Genomic DNA, 16,817 nt, shown 5'->3' with positions numbered 1-16,817 from the left:
TATCGCGGGTCCCCCTCTTGTGTGATCTAAATTTGAAAAGGCCATGAAAAGCCAAAGTGAATCCTTGATTCTACAGTTTCTTCATTTGGAAGGGCAGCTGAGTTCAGTCATAGGTTATATCCCTGTACCCAGGATTAGGAACCTCACGCGAGAGAGACTGGTGAAATCAGGGCTTTAGCAGTTTAAGGTAGTACACACTGGATGGGGTTTAAACTTTCTCCTTGTGTATCAACTTCAGTTCTGTTCGCCTAAAATCTACCATGGCCCTAACCAATTGCCCTCATCTGGAATTCCTACTCCTTTATCCACTTCTTAGTGCATGAATTGATCCTTTTTAATGGGGATGAGAGACTATTTTGATTTCTTACTCTGCACTCCGAGACCGCTCCACAAAGCAACAACAACAAAAATCCCTCCCCCGCTGCTAGTTTATTGGGCTTTCCAGCTCTGGGTTGGGAAATACCTGGAGATTTTGGGGAGAGGATCCTAAGGAGGGGCGGGGTTTGGGAAGGGGAGGGACTTCAACAGGGTATGATGCCGTAGACTCCACCTCCCGAAGTGGCCGTTTCCTCCAGGTGAACTGATCTTTCTCACCTGGAGATCTGCTGTAATCACAGGAGATCTCCATCCACCACTTGGAGGTTGGAAGCCCTACAGCCTATACAGCACCAGCCCAATTCCAGAGACTCAGGTAAAACTGAATGGCCCTTCCAATGGTTTGGAGGGAGAAAATCTGGATTTTGTGGCAGCATAGGAGTATCCCAATTTCTCTCCCCTGGGTTTTGGGGATGTCCAGCATTCCCTCTCCCCCTTGTTCCTTCAACTTGGGGGGAGGGACTCTCCTCCCATAGATCATCACACACCCCATATGAATTTTCCTGCCAATTAAGATTTATACCAGGGGCTCTTCTTGAGGAGTTTCCCCCTCCCTCCCTGCAGAAATTAGGCTGTGGAAGCTGGGAATGATTTCCTTCAATCATGAGGAGCTCTTTGCAAAGGACCACTTAATCACTGGAAAGACTATTTATCGTAGGAGAGCAAAAATGGATATTCCGCTTATAACAAAAGAACAGATATGTAGGACACCTCTTTCTTGTGCTATTCTGACAGGCTTTGCTCTCCTGTTTGGCTTATTTTTTTGTGTGTGTGTCAGTCGCAGGGATATTCCCTTCTGTTTTAGTTTTTAACGTGGCGTTTCCAAGTTGACAAGAATAATATGTTCCGCTTGTGAAACTAGGATTGAGTTTGCAGGTGTTTATTTTATGCTATTTATTTGGATATTATTCCTTGTTTTTATTTATTTACATCATTTATACTCTGTGTTTCTCCGGGAACCAAAGCATCTAACAATGTCCTATCCTCGCTCTGTGATCATGGACACTTCTAGTTTGTTTAATGAATTAGTCTTCTTGGTGCTTGGGGGGGGGGGGTCAACAGTGGGAGGGCTTCTAATGTCCTGGCCCCACTGCTGGACCTCCTGATGGCACTGGTATTTCTGGCCACTGTGTGACACAGAGTGTTGGACTGGATGGGCCTTTGGCCTGATCCAACATTGGCGTCTCTTATGTTCTTATTAACACATGGAATTCACTGCCACAGGAAGTGGTGGGTGCTACAAGCATGGACGGCTTCAAAAGGGAATTAGAAAAGGGAATTAGTCTCCCTCCCTCCCTTCCTGTTTGGTGTAGTGGTTAGGAGCGCAGCCTCTAATCTGGGAGAACTGGATTTGATTCCCCACTCCTCCCCATGCAGCTGCTGGTGTGACCTTGGGTCAGTCACAAGTTTTTTCAGAGCAGTCCTCGAAAGAGCTCTCTCAGCCCCACCTACATCACAGCCACAGGGTGTCTATTGTGGGGAGGTGAAGGGAAAGGAGATTGTAAACCACTCAGAGACTCCTTCGGGTAGTGAAGGGTGGGGTATATATCCAATCTCTCCTCTCCTCTCCTCTCCTCTCGTCTTCTCTCCTGGTGCCCGTCAAGGGTTTTTAGAAAGTGGGTGGGGACAAGTGGGGCTTTTGCCCAACAAGGCTTCTGATTGGCTATTGGAGATCTGATTGGTGGTACAGATTTTTTTTAAAAAAACAACATTTTGACAGCAGCTGCCAGCACCACCCAAGGATCTTCACTGTGTGGCTGAAGGTAAGCTGGGGCAGCCATTTTGTGGCTGGCTTTACCTCCTGTGTGGCAGCACTTTAGTGGCAGCCATTTCTGGCTTTGTCCACCCCAGTGTGTCAGAATTACAAAGATGCCTGCAGAGCCAGTCTGGTGGAGTGGTTAAGTGTGCAGATTCTAATCTGGGAAAACCCGGGTTTGATTCCCCACTCCTCCACATGCAGCTGGTGGATGACCCTGGGCAAGCCGTAGTTCCGTCAAGAGCTGTTCTCTCGAGAGCCATTTCTGTCAAGAGCTCTCTCAGCCCCACCTACCTCACAGGGTGTCTGTGGAGAGGAGGGGAAGGGAAAGGAGTTTGTAAGCTGCTCTGAGATTCCGAGTGAAGGGCGGGGTATACATCCAATCTCCTCCTCTTCCTCCTCCTTCAAAAAGGTTGGGGACCCCTGCCCTATGTCCAATAACAACCCCTCACGATCCTGCTTCTTCCTGTGATACATGGTTTTGTGTGATGATTGTGTAGTCCAGCATGCAGTTTCTAGTAGCAGCCACCCAGATACTGTTGGGAATGCCCGAAGCATGACATTAAAGTATCAGCCATCCCCGTTGTTTCTCCTCCCAACACCATCCAGATTTGAAACATCTGCATGTGTTCATCCTTTTCAATTTCCCTGAATTCCCCCATGTAACTACTATAGATGCCATCTGTCCCAGCCCCAAAGGGACAGAATGGGTCAAATGGTTCCCCAGGGGGCTATGCGATAACTTCTGTTTCAGCTCAACAGACCGTTTTTCAAAATAAAACCCTTTTGTTGTTTGAAAAGAATTCTTTTTTAAAAGAATATATATTTTTGGAAGGGCATAACTGATGGCTTGTTGCACAGTGTGTCTGAATGCTGGATAATGGGGGGTTTCTATGGCAATCACAAGCCATTCTTGAGCCGCACAGGTGGCTGGTGCCGCAAGATGTAATTTCCAAGGAATTCAGCGTACAATAAGAATAAAGAAATTCCAACCGGAACAAGTTATTTTTAAAAGAAAGAAAAAAAAGACCTTGAAAAACCTTTTCTTTTCACAGTTTCCATCTACGGCACTCAACATCCCCACACTTTCGAGCTTCGATATTCAATTAATTTTGATAAATTGACACAGTAATAGTAACTTTGGCCGAGGTTTGTTGTGAATAAGGTAGCAAAGTGCCGAAATCATAGGAATGGGTGTGGATATGTGGTTTCAAAGAAGGGCAATAGCTTGGGGGTGGGAAAGTGTGGGTCGCCGCTCACCTCTGCTTGTGTGAATGATCTATGGCTTTCTGGCCTGCTAAGGAGGCTTTGCCTCTTAGGGTGCTAGGCATGCAAATAGATGTGAGGTGAGAGCAGAAATTAATAGAACAGCTATTCCAAAGGGAAGGGTTATTTTAGGGTTAGTGCTTTTCTCATGCAAGAGGCTGCAGACTCCGCACACACTGTCTGTGTCATCCTTTCAGCTTTCTGGTGATAACAGTCCTGCCCATGCTGGCAAAACAATTCAGGGGATGAGGACTTAGGAAGCAATCCAAGGCAGGTCTACTCAGAACCGTTTTATTCATTGTCACGCGCTCCCAGCTCAGTGCTCTGAGGACGGATGCCTTACTTGAATAATGTTGACTTTGCTTTTGTGTTTATTCCCTGGGAGAACGTGCCCTTGTGTCTACCAGTGTAATCCTAAACAGAATTATCTGTTCTAAGTCCATTGGAGGGACTGCAGTAGCTGAGAGGTTAAGATGCTGAGCTGCAGACCGGAAGATCTGTAGCTCGGCAGTTCGAGACCCGAGTGCTGTGTGACGGAGTCAGCTCCCATCTCTGGCCCCAGCTCCTGCCAACCTAGCAGCTCGAAAGCAAGAAGTTGCAAGTAGGTAAATAGGTACCGCTTTGGTGGGAAGGTAACAGCGTTCTATGTGCCTCAGCATTGAGTCATCCCGGCCACATGACTACAGAAATGTCTTCGGACAGCGCTGACTCTTCGGCTTGGAAACGGAGATGAGCACTGCCCCCTAGAGTCAGATGAGCAAGGGAAACCTTTACCTTTAAGTCCATTGGACTCAGTGGACTGTAGAAAGGTATAACTGCTTAAGATTGCACTGTATAGCACTGTTTTATCTTTCCCTCCCCTGACCCCAATTTATTTTATTTTATTAGACTTCTATCCTGCCCTCCCCGCAAGCAGGCTCAGGCAGGTCACAGCAGAAAACCGATACAAAATTCAACATTAAAACTTTAATCATATTAAAAATGACCACTGAAAACTCATAAAATGGTGATGGCTTCAGTTTTGTATATCCTGGCTCTGCTTTGGTTTGAAAGATAAAGGCCAGACCCAGGGTCTCATGCAATAAAAATGTCATCAGTTTGGGTAGGCAGTAAGAGCAGGAGGGACCAAAAAGTTGTTTGACATCTGCTGCCTCGACTAAAAGCTGGGCGGAATAGCTCCATCTCTCAGGCCCTGCAGAATTGTAAGAGACCCTGCAGGGTCCTGATCTCGAATGGAAGCATGTTCCACCAGGTCAGGGCCAGGACCAAAAATGCCCTGGTCCTAGTTGAGGCTGGTCAGACATCCTTTGAGCTGGGGAAATGCTCCCTGTAAGCTGTAGAGTCTTGTGAGCAAAAATTCTACTTTGTGAGCTACTGGCATTAAAGTTGTGAGCGAGCGATTTGGCTACTGCATGAATTAGTTTGCTCTGGAGCCCTCCTTTCTGAGCTAAAACAGAAATCTGTGAGCCGGAGGCTAAAAACCTGTGAGTTAGCTCACACTAACTCAGCTTAGAGGGAACACGGCTGGGGATTGCCAGCAGATGTTGGTCTGTTGAGTGCAGGGCTCTTCAGGGTACACCATTTAATTATATCTGATACTTTGGAGACTTGCCAGCAGCCCTTTTTTGGGGGGAAATCTTACACTTTGGTGGGGAAGGGGTAAACTGCTAGGTGTAAGGGTTTGATTTAGATAGGAAGTTTTAGCAAGAGTTGGCCAGTCTTATGTTATCTGGGCTGGTAGGAATTTATTATCTTTTACCTTGCTATGCCCCATAGGAAAGAGGGAAACTAAAACCCTCCCCCTCCAGTTTTTCAAGACAAGCAGTCCTTAAGGCATTTCTACATTACCAACTTAAACTGGCTTCACACTGGTTTGTTGTGACTTCGGGCTTTTCTGCATCCTCATTTGCTTCATGGGCGAGTTCCTGTTCCCCATGTTTTGCTCCCTCTAGTGGTCAATTTGGTATTACACCGTGTGACGTCCAGCATAAAATTTACCTGCAGTTTAAATCTGCAGGGAGATAGGCGGGACAAAAATGGTGTGATATGAAATCGACCACTAGAGGGAAAGAAACACCTGTGGGACAGCACACTCCTCCAACCAAAGCAACAAGAACACACAAGTTAGGGAAACAGGAATGCAGGAAATCCCTTTGCCGAAAGAGCCCTGGTGCCGAAAAATTGCGCTCAACGAATCCTGGCTTTTTCACAGTGGATTTTCGCAGAGTCATGTTCAGGGAGCCATGGAAGTAAAAACCTCACAGAATCATAGCTTGACTGTGTAGTGTTGAGTACCTGACGGTATGTATTGTTTTTAGCAGGGGTCGTTTCGTAGAAAAAGAGCTAGGGGGACTCATTAGCATAACTCATTAGCATATGCCACACCCCCTGACATCACCGGTGGACCTGCAAGGCCGGCGGGATTGCAAGGAAGCCCCAGGCAGGCAGGGGTGGGGAGAGGCAGGGAGGAAGCAACTTACCCTCCCTCTTCTCCTGCCTCCTCCTGGCTGAATGAGGGCCGGGAGCGGGGCGACCGGAAGCAGGGGGCGGGGCTTCGTCATGTGCCCCGCCTCCTGTACCTCACCCGGGGGAACTGCGATCCCCCACAATCCCCCCCAAAATGATCTCTGGTTTTTAGAGGGTTATGTACAATCCTAGGACCCGGCGGGCACCAGGCAAAAAAAAATAAAAATGCACTGTGTGTCGAAACAGTTTCAGAACACAGCAGCATTTGATTTGAGTCAGCACCTGTGAAAATGGAGTAGAGAAGCTTATTTTCACAGACCAAGATTGCAAAAAAAAAAAAAAAAGTTTGGGGGAGCCTAGAAATTGCAGAGGATTTCAGTGTTGTGCTTAATACGATGTTAACAGGAAGCGGAACTTTTGAAAACACAGTCTTGGGAAAATATATCCAGGGTTCTTCCCCCCTCCCCTGCCCCTTTCCCCCCCTTTCTTTTCTTTTTCCCATGACTATTCTGGACGGGCTCTTGCAGTTTATGTTAGGAACAGGAAGTTTAATTGGGATCCAGCTGCGGCTTGATTGGTGAGTCCTGCCCTGTTTGCTTCTGAGCAGCCATTGGAAAAACATTTAGAGGGAGCCTTTTAAGTGTTTTATGAACAAAAATGCAGTTGAACGCACAGTGGGGGAGATCCTTTCTTATGGCAAAATGCCTTTTCTTCCATTAAAAAAAGAAATACATTGAAATAGGAATACGGAGAGCTGCAGAGACATTATCTAAGATAGATCGGGCTCTTTCTCTGCTTTGAATCACACACCGTGGCTGCAGGCCAAACTGGAGGAGTTTTTTCAAAAGGCCCTTTAGAGGATCTCGCTCAAGGAACTGCTAAAAGGGAAAGGATCCAGAGCCTGATCCGACAAACATGGATCACGGCTGGCGTTTGCATCCGTTGATGGTTGCAAACCTGCATCGTTCCACCAGCTGCAGTTGGTACAGCTTTAGAAGAAATGGCCTAGGGAATATAGCCAAAGCCCTTGTTTACTGTCTGTTGCATCGATTCAGGGCATACTCAGCTACCGCTGTGTAAACATTTTGTATCGCTGGGCTCTTTTTGTAGCAGGTACTCATTTGCATATTAAGTGACACACCCCTAATGTAGCCAATCCTCCAAGAGCTTACAGTAGCTCCTGTAAGAAGAGCTCTGTAAGCTCTTGGAGGATTGGCTACATTAGGGGTGTGTGGCCTAATATGCAAAGGAGTTCCTGCTACAAAAAGAGCCCATCGGTTTAACTCGCATGGCTCCCCCCCCCCAAGAGTCTTTGGAAGTGCACTTTGGTAAGCCTGCTGAGAGACTGTCTGTTACAGGAGGGGTCCCCAAAGTTAAGCTCGTGGGTGTAGGGTTGCCAGGTTCCCTCGTCACACTGGGGGGGGGGATTGGGGGGATGCAGTTACATCATCTGGAAGGGACATCATCACATCAGAGACAGGTGACAATCTGGTTTGAGGGCAAAACTTTATGGTAAGACCGGCTTCAAGCCATAGAGTTTTGCCCTCAAATCAGAGCCATCGCTGGGCGACACCCCCCACGTAGCGATGTCACTTCTGGGCAACGTCATCACTGTCTGGGGGCAGGGTTTCCCCACCGGCCAGTTGGTCAGCAGCAGTCAGAAACCCCGAAAACGAGAGGCACCCCTGTTGAAACCTGGGTACCGGCAACCTTACATGGGCACCGTGCTGCCTGCTGGCACCTTTCCTGGTGCTTTTAGAAAATGGGTGTGGCCAGGTGACTCTTTTGCCCAGCCAGTCTTCTGATTGGCCACTGGAGATTTGATTGGCTGTACAGGTTTTTAAAAGTGTTGCTTTGGCAGCAGCTGCCACCACAGCCCGAGGATCTTTACTGAGTGACTGAAGGTAAGCTGCGGCAGCCATTTTGTGGCTGGCTCCTCCTCCTAGGGAAGCCATTTTGTGACTGTGCCCACCCCATTGTGTCAGGTGCCTGCAGGCTCATAAAGCCTGGGGACCCCTACTGTATTAGAGGTCCTTGGCCGATCTCTGGCCTGCGTCGCTCGTTGAAGCCTGTAGTATGGAAGAGTCATCAGTTTCTTCTAAATATGGCGGTGAAGACCATCAGCCGACCTACAGTTACTCAAGAACAAGTCCCATTGGCCACTTCTAAGTAGGCAAGCAGGAGCAAAATGCTCTGAGGATGCCCTGGTTCTAATCTCGCCTCAGCCATGATGTTATTGGCTGGATGTAGGGAAGCTAGCCATTCCTTGAATGCGCATGAGGCTGCATTATACTAAGTCACAGATCATCGGTCCATCAAGGTCAGTATTGTCTACTCAGAGTGGCAGCAGAACTCCAGGCCCTCAGGCCTCTGCTTTCTCTCACCTGGTCCTTTTTAACTAAAGATGCCCAGGATTGAACCTGAGACCAAGTCCTGTGAGAAAGGTTGAAGGAGCTGGGTATGTTTAGCTTGGAGAGGAGATGACCAAGAGGTGATATGATAACCATCTTCAAGTACTGGCAGTGCCCAAGACTGAATAGGGGACCCTCAGTATGCATAGTAAGGTGGTAAAGGTAAAGGTTTCCCTTGTTCGAAAGCCAGTCAAATCTGACTCTAGGGATGCGGTGCTCATCTCCGTTTCCAAGACGAAGAGCCAGCACTGTCCAAAGACATTTCCGTGGTCATGTGGCTGGCATGACTAGACGCCGAGGCACACGGAACGCTGTTACCTTCCCACTGAAGTGGTACCTATTTATCTACTTGCAATTTCTTGCTTTCAAACTGCTAGGTTGGCAGGAGCTGGGACCAGAGACGGGAGCTCACTCCATCATGCGGCACTTGGGTCTCGAACTGCTGAGCTACAGACCTTCCGGTCTGCAGTTCAGCATCTTAACCACTTGAGCAACACACTGCATAGTAAAAAGGTAAAGGTTCCTTTGCTCGAAAGCCAGTCAAATCCGACTCTATGGTTGCGGTGCTCATCTCCATTTCAAACCCGAAGAGCCAGCGCTGTCCAAAGACATTTCCATGGTCATGTGGCCAGCATGACTAAACACCAAGGCACACAGAACGCTGTTAACTTCCCACTGAAGTGGTACCTATTTATCTACTTGTTTTATCTTGCTTTTGAACTGCTAAGTTGGCAGGAGCTGGAACTAGAGACGGGCGCTCACTCCGTCATGTGGCACACTCGGGTCTCAAACTGCTGAACTACCGACCTTCCACAGCCTGCAGTTCAGCGTCTTAACCAGTTGAGCCACCGCAGCTCCTACACTGCATAGTACATGGTGGTATTTAGTGTTCCTTCTAAGTTGTGGCGTCTTGTGAGCAAAAATTCTACTGTGTGAGCTATGGGCATTAAAGTTGTGAGCGAGTGATTTGGCTGCTGCATCAATTAGTTTGCTCTGGAGCCCTCCTTCCTGAGCTAAGGCAAAAAAATGTGTGAGCCGGAGGCTAAAGAACTGTGAGCTAGCTCACACTAACTCAGCTTAGAGGAAACACTGCCTGTCATGGCACCTTTAAGACCCGGCAGCCTGTTCCTGTGGCAACTCGCATCTCCATCGCCCTGCAGGAGGACTTCAAGTCACCTTCAGCCTTTTTGGGGGCAACATCTAAGCTTTCTGTACTCACGACTCCAGCCACGGGGACTCCAGTCTTGACTTCTGCCTTGGCTTGCGGACCTCGGCCTCACACTAACTCAGCTTAGAGGGAACACTGGTGGTATCTATGGCTTCCCCCCTTTAGAAAGTGTTTATTTTAACATTGCAATGCAAAGTGGGAAAGTGTGTAACGATTTGACAAGTTTCAAAACATTGTGCACGCCGCAGCTGAAATGGTAACGTAGGAAAAATCATGCAACAAAGTCTGTGTGTGCCCGAGAGGGTGTATGTTTTTTAACAGCAGGGGGGGCCTCCCCAATGCTGCATGGTAGACTCTTTCTCAGCAGTGAGGAATTTTGAAATGCAGTCTGTGATACGGTATGTTGTTTCTTTTCTTCTTCTATTTTTTTTTAAGGGAAATAAGCCAGAAATCCCACTGGGCATGTTGAATCCCTCAGATTGCCTCTAATAGCTTTTTGGATCGCAGCCGAAGAGCCTGGGCATGCCATCAATCCATTTAAACATAAGGGCTGATGTGGTTTTTAGTAACAGTATAGGGCAAGATGTACGAGTTAAGAGATCACTGACGGCGATAGGGGATGTGCCAAGAATGAGAAAGCCATTGATGCAGAAGAAACGGTTCGCCTGTGGTCAGCAGAAGAGTGTGTTGTTACGATCGTGTTCTTTGGTAAGATCAGATGTGTGTGTATCAGGGCTCCCCACTAGCCTAAGGATACATTTGGAGTTTTTGTCTCTCCTGTGTATCTAAAATGAGACGTCTCCATATGTGTGGATAATGCTGCACAGTAGAGTTGCCAGCTCTGGGTTGAGACATTCCTGTAGGTTTGGGGATGGGGCCTGGGGGAGGGGAGGGTTTGGGGAGGGGAGAGACCTCAGAGGGGTGTAGGTTTACAGTTGTGGTCACCGCACCTCAAAAAGGATATTATTGCATTGGAAAAAGTGCAGAAAAGGGCAACTAGGATGATAAAAGGGTTGGAACACTTTTCCCTATGAGGAAAGGTTAAAGCGCTTAGGGCTCTTTAGCTTGGAGAAACGACAGCTGAGGGGTGACATGATCGAGGTTTATAAGATTATGCATGGGAAAGAGCAGGTAGAGAAAGAGGTACTTTTCTCCCTTTCTCACAATACAAGAACTCGTGGGCACTCAGTGAAATTGCTGAGTGGTCGGGTTAGAACAGATAAAAGGAAGTACTTCTTCACCCAAAGAGTGATTAACACATGGAATTCACTGCCACAGGAGGTGGTGGCAGCTACAAGCATGGACGGCTTCAAAAGGGAATTAGATAAGCATATGGAGCAGAAGTCCATCAGTGGCTATTAGCCACAAGGTATAGATAGGGGCTCTGGGGCAAGTGATGCTCTGTCTTCTTGGTGCTTGGGGGGGTCAACAGTGGGAGGGCTCCTAGTGTCCTGGCCCCACTGATGGACCTCCTGATGGCACCTGGTATTTTTGGCCACTGTGTGACACAGAGCGTTGGGCTGGATGGGCCATTGGCCTGATCCAACATTGGCGTCTCTTATGTTCTTATGTAGTGCCATAGAGTCCATCCTCCACAGCAGCCATTTTCTCCCGGGGGAACTGATTCAGTAGTCTGGAGATCATTTGTAATTCTGGGATACCTCCAGACCCCGCGTAGAGTTTGGCGACCTTGTTGCAAATGGGGGTGTCTCATAGGCAAGATGAGAGTGTTTCCCCGAAATAGAGAACACACTCCTGAGCTTGCCAAAAATAAAGGGGACACTCTACTCATTTGTCAAACTCATTTGTTGCGAGGGCCGGATCTGACATAAATGTCACTTTGTCAGGCTGGGCCATGTGTACCATAAAATGTAATGCCAGGTACCGGAGATGGAAACTTTAGAAAGGACACCAGGAAAGCCAATTAACAATATTATTTTTTATTCAAAATACAAACAAAAAGCAATTGATTCCTAGTAGTGAAAGCAATTGATTTACTGGGGAAGCCACAAAGCCCACTATGGCCCCGGTCGCACAGAGAATTTGCTGCGCGAAAGGCATGAATGCAAGACTGGGGTTTTCCCCCAAGGGATACCATAAAAACGGAGTACCTTATATTTCCATACATATGAGTTGCTTGAGGGCCGGGTAAGAGCCCTCGACGGGCTGGTTCCGGCCCCCGGGCCTTATGTTTGACACCCCTGCTCTACAGCTTCTGCCAATGTCTTCCAGAGCTAGAAGACTAACACAGACTCTCTGGCCTCGAGTGGCAGGGACTAGAATGGGCAAATCTTGTTGGGCACACACTGTCTGGGGGCACCACTGGGAAGGAAACGGGGTCCTTCTCGGGCACTGATGCCCCCAGACCTTGCACAACCTGTCCTTACTCTGCTTTCTTTGCCACTGGCGGGAACTGGGAAGAGAAAAGCGTTTGAGACTACTAGAGGGGATGGGATGAAAAGGGAAGTCTTGGGGGAACAGAGCAGGGGAGAGATGAACGAAGACAGGTGGGAGGAAAGTTACTTTATTTTATGTTTTTTAGTCCCTTTGTGTCATTTTCAGTAGTGAGACTTTGTACTGTAACCTTTTTTTGCATCTCCCCCCTCCCCCCCTTCATTACGAAAACCAGGATTAATTGTGTGTGAAGGACAGCAGTGAAGACCTGACACTGCAGGTTTTTCCCATTCATCAGGAACAATGAAAAATAATGCACTTCTGAGGCTTTGTGGTTGGTGTTCTAACTCTCTAGGAATGCTCCGTCTCACCAAGTAGCTTTCCTCCCCTGCCTAGGATAGTTTGCAGTGTCAACATTTTTTTTAATCCAGGGGAGGTGAATTCATAGTAATACCTTTAATCCTTGAGTATGAAAAAGTCCTAGGGTGGAAAAAAACAACCCAGACATTTTCCAGACCAATGTAACTTTTGACACCCCCTCCCCACCAAGCTAAGTATGGCCTACAGTTTACCAGACATGTTTGTGTGGGGGTTCAGGGTGGTCATGTTTGGCATGCAATGGGGTACCAACTTGTACTCCCCTCATCCCTAGGATTTCCAGCTCTGGGTAGAGAAATTCCTGATGACTATGGACGGCGGGGCAGGGAGGGAAGGAACGTCAGTGGGGTACACGGCCATAGAGTCCAGTCCACCCTCCAAAGCAGCCATTTCCCCCAGGAGAACTGATCTTTGTAGTTTAGAGATCAGTTGTAATTCTGGAAGATCTCTGGGCCCTACCTGGAGGCTGGCAACTGCATGCCACCCCATAGTTTTTCTCTTTCTGTCTTCTAGTACACTTGACCCTCTCTTCCTCCAAGAAGGTCAGGGCAGCATAACAACGGAAGAGAAGCCATGTTGGATCAGACCAATGGCCCATCCTGTCCAACACTCTGTGTCACATAGTGGCCAAAACCCAGGTGCCATTTGGAGGTCCACCAGGAGGGTCAGAACTCCAGAAGCCCTCCCACTGTTGCCCCCCAAACACCAAGAATACAGAGCATCACTGCCCCAGATTGACACCCCCCCCATTTTGTCCTCACAACAAACTTGTGAGGTAGAAGAAGAAAAGTAGGTTTTTACATACTGCTTTTCTCTACCCTAAGGAATCTCAAAGTGGCTTATGATTGCCTTTCCCTTCCCCTCCCCACAATGGGCAGGTGTGGGCTAAGAGAGTCCTGAGAGAACTGGGACTGGCCGAAGGTCACCCAGCTGAGGGCTTTTAAAAAATCAAACTCTGAGGAAATGTTAGTTGACTGTTCTGTCAGAAGGAAAGAAATTGTTAGAGACCATGGATTTTATTCCACATCCTTCAGCTAGTTGAGGAAACCGCAGCATTTTTTAAAAAATCCCATTTGTTCCAAGTTTGCTGAGTAACATCAGCAAGGGAAAATTCAGTTAAAGCAGCGTTGAACAACAAAGTTAGCAATACGCTGAATGTATAGTCCAGCTATGCAGCCTAGTGGGTATTTCCCCTGCATCGTTTGGGGTTGCCAACCTCCAGATGGAGCCTGGATACCTCCTGTTCATACAACTAATCTCCAGGCAACAAACATCCAGTTCCCCTGGAGGCAATGGCTGCTTTGGAGGGTGGACTCTGTGGTATGATACCCTGCTGACGTCCCCTCCCCAAGCCCCGCCCCCAAAATATCAAGTTATTTCCTGACACAGAGCTGGCGACCCTAATAGGGGTTAATATCGACATAATGTCTTCGTGTGAGAATTCCCATGGGGAAGTCCATGCAACAAACTCCATGTGAGGGAGGGAAAGCGGTGTGCCCTCGGGGGAACTGGTCAGGTGGAAGGGGCAGAAGGTCCCCGTGACTCAGTGAGTTTTCTCAGCCGCCTTGAGCCTGCTCACCAAGAATGGCGGGACAAAAATATTGGAATGTTTAAAAATAAAACAACAGTTGTGGTCGTTAACTGCTTTTTTGGCGCAAAGAAAAGACATTGCCCCTTAGAAAGGCAGTTAGGGGCTGAATCACAGCAGATTTCTATTAATATTGACTTCCCCCGTTGGTTTGGCCATTAGGGCTGCCGTCTCCGGGCTGGGAATTTCCTGGAGATTTCGGGGGCGGAGTCTGGGGAGGAGGAGAAGAAGAAGAGGTTGGATTTATCCCCCGCCCTTCACTACCCGAAGGAGTCTCAGAGCGGTTTACAAACTCCTTTCCCTTCCCCTCCCCACAACAGACACCCTGTGAAGTAGGTGGGGATGAGAGAGCTCTGACAGAAACTGCTCCTGAGAGAACAGCTCTGAAAGAACTTGTGACTGACCCAAGGTCAGCCAGCTGGCTGCATGTGGAGGAGTGGGGAGTCAAACCTGGTTCTCCCAGATTAGAGTCTGCGCTCCTAACCACTACACCAAACTGGAGGGCAGGGTTTGGGGAGGGGAAGGACCTCAGTGGGGCATAACTCCATAGAGCCCCCCCCCTCCAAAGCAGCCATTTTCTCCAGGGGGGCATCTCTTTGCTCTGGAGATCATTTATAATTCTACATCTTCTTGTAAGCAGCCCTGCAGTTCTGACTGAATTGGGAGCGGGAGGATATGAAACTCAGGTTTGTGAAAAAGACAAAAAACATACCCAGATGTAATTTATCTACTTATTGAATCATTCTTCTGTCCTTTGGTGCCCAGCGTGAGCCTGAATGCACAAACAATCCATGTGCAGTATTCATTTCATTTTTCTTTATACGTGTGTTGAATAATTCTCCATGTTACGTCCAACGCACATAGAGCTGAACGTGTGATTTTAACCCCACCTTTATCCAGGTCCTTGTCCCCAGTTTTCTTTGTAAAGTTAACATGTGTTGGCTCTTTTTTTTTTTCCTGTGGGAAGGCGCCGGAACAGAGTTCTGGAACCTCTTCAACAAGATTCTTTTAAAAAATGTTTAGAAGTTCATGAGTTTTCTGTATACAGATTGAAAACTTCATTTCCCTCTTGAGAGTTCCAGCACCTGTTTTTTTTTTTAAGCCCTTCAAACAGCTGTATGCACATACATACAGGATGTATTTGCATTTTAGGGTTGCCAGGGCCTCCTTGGCCAGTAGTGGAGGGTGGAGGTAGGGTCGCCAGATCCAGGTCAGGAGACTCCTGGAGATTTGGGGCTGGAACCTGGGGAGGACAGGGTGCTTAGTGGGGTTCAATGCCATAGATTCCACCCTCCAAAGCGTCCATTGTCTCCAGGGGAACTGATCTACGTAGTTTGGGGATGTGTTGCAATTCTGGGGGAACCCCAGGTCCCACCTGGAGGCTGGCATCCCTGTTGCATTTGCTGTAGCACGCAGATAGGACCCAGGTCTTAGTATGCTTCAGCGGACCCGACCTTCTGTGCTGCAAATTCCAATACAAGGTCTATTTTTGTTTCCCCTTTAATCGTTTCAACAGAGAGATTTCGAGACATGCTGTTTCTGCATTCAAGTTGGGATGCTGAGATTTTGCCCGTCTTCCAACAGAGGCGTTATCCCAAGTAAGTAAACACCATCTCCTGCTTGGGAAGAATATTTTTTGTTTTGTTTTGAAAAACGCTACTGTTTCCATGGTGAAAACGAAAGGAGAATCTCCATTTACAGAAGCAGGGGCAAGTCTCCCAGGTCAGCCTCGGGCGGCACCTCACTTTGCAAGATGCCCTGGGTGTGCTCAGGCGAATCCCCCCCCCCTTCAGAGATTCAGTCTCATGGTGACAGATTCATCTGGATTTTTTTAAAAAACAAACAAACCCAAGGCATCCAAGAGAAACAGACGGGCTTCATGGCCTGCCGTGATGGGCCTGGTGTTCAAATAAGCGGAGCAAAAAGCACCCTTTTGTGACAAACAAGGTGCGAAATGAGTTTTCTAATTACTGTTGGCTTCTTGTTAGAAGAAAGGAAGATAGGAACAGCATAGGAATGGGAGATAAGCATACAATTTTAGTTGGGAAGCTTCCATCGGGGGAGGGGCACACGGTTTCATGTTATTTACTAGCGAAATTAACCAGAGGTGTGTTTGTGTGTGTGTGTGTGTGTGTGTGTGTGTGTGTGTGTGTTGGAAGGCTCTGCGCACTGCAGAGACTCTCAAGGCAGTGGTGCATTGCGTCTTTGTGCCGGATCCTTGTCAGTGAGGGCCCAGTGCTGCTCACGGCACTGCAACAGTGTTCCCAAGTTCACCGCTTTATTTTTGCCCATCAGAGTGAGAGGCAACTGTTCACTTATATAAGATGAAATACATAAGATTATGCAAGATGAAATATATTCCTTTGGTCTATGTATCGACTTCTCCTTTGAAAAGCAACAACCAAACCCTGCTGTTCCTAAGTCCCCCAAAATGCTAGACCTCGAGGCCATTCAATGAAGTGGATAGACAGAACAGACAGAAGGAAATACTCCTTTACGCAGAGAGTGATTGAAATGTGGAATTCACTGCCAGAGGATGTCGTGATGGCCACAGGAATAAAAAGCTTTAGAAGGGAATTAGATAGATTCATGGAGGGTAGGTCTGTCAATGGCTACCTGCCATGGTGACTAAGGGGAACCTCCACATTCAGAGGCAGTCAACCCCTGAATCCCAGTACCAGGAGGCAACATCAGGGGAATGCCCCGGCTAATGATGCAGCCTCCTGGCACTGGGATTCAGAAGTTAACTGCCTCTGAACGTGGAGAATGAACTGAGAGATCCCCGGGGCTTGTATCTCTACCATGGACTCAGTAGAGGGCCTGAGGCAAGTCACTCTCAGACTTCCTTTTACAAAAGGGGGATAAAATACTGGCCTACCTTGCTGGGATGTTGTAAGAACTACAAGGTAATGTATGTTAAGTACTTTGGACTCTGAAGGTAAAAGGTAAAGGTTCCCTTGCTCGATAGCCAGTCGAATCCGACTCTAGGGTCATCTCCGTTTCAAAGCCGAAGAG

General features: G+C 47.9%; 1 protein-coding gene across 1 annotated transcript in view; it reads left to right on the top strand.

The window, feature by feature from the left end:
• The window catches only part of NOX4 (NADPH oxidase 4), a 190,418-nt gene that overhangs the window by 111,298 nt on the left and 62,303 nt on the right, over positions 1 to 16,817 (top strand). The window contains exon 14 of the mRNA XM_015421963.1: positions 15,319 to 15,400. Within this exon, the coding sequence (XP_015277449.1) occupies positions 15,319 to 15,400 (82 nt within the window). The remainder of the gene's footprint in view (positions 1 to 15,318; positions 15,401 to 16,817) is intronic.

Source organism: Gekko japonicus, unplaced genomic scaffold (genome assembly GCF_001447785.1).
Source record: "Gekko japonicus isolate JY-2015 unplaced genomic scaffold, Gekko_japonicus_V1.1 scaffold900, whole genome shotgun sequence".
In the NCBI taxonomy this organism is placed as follows: Eukaryota; Metazoa; Chordata; class Lepidosauria; order Squamata; family Gekkonidae; genus Gekko; species Gekko japonicus.
Note: the sequence above shows the minus strand (reverse complement) of the source record. Positions and strands in the feature narration are given on the sequence as shown.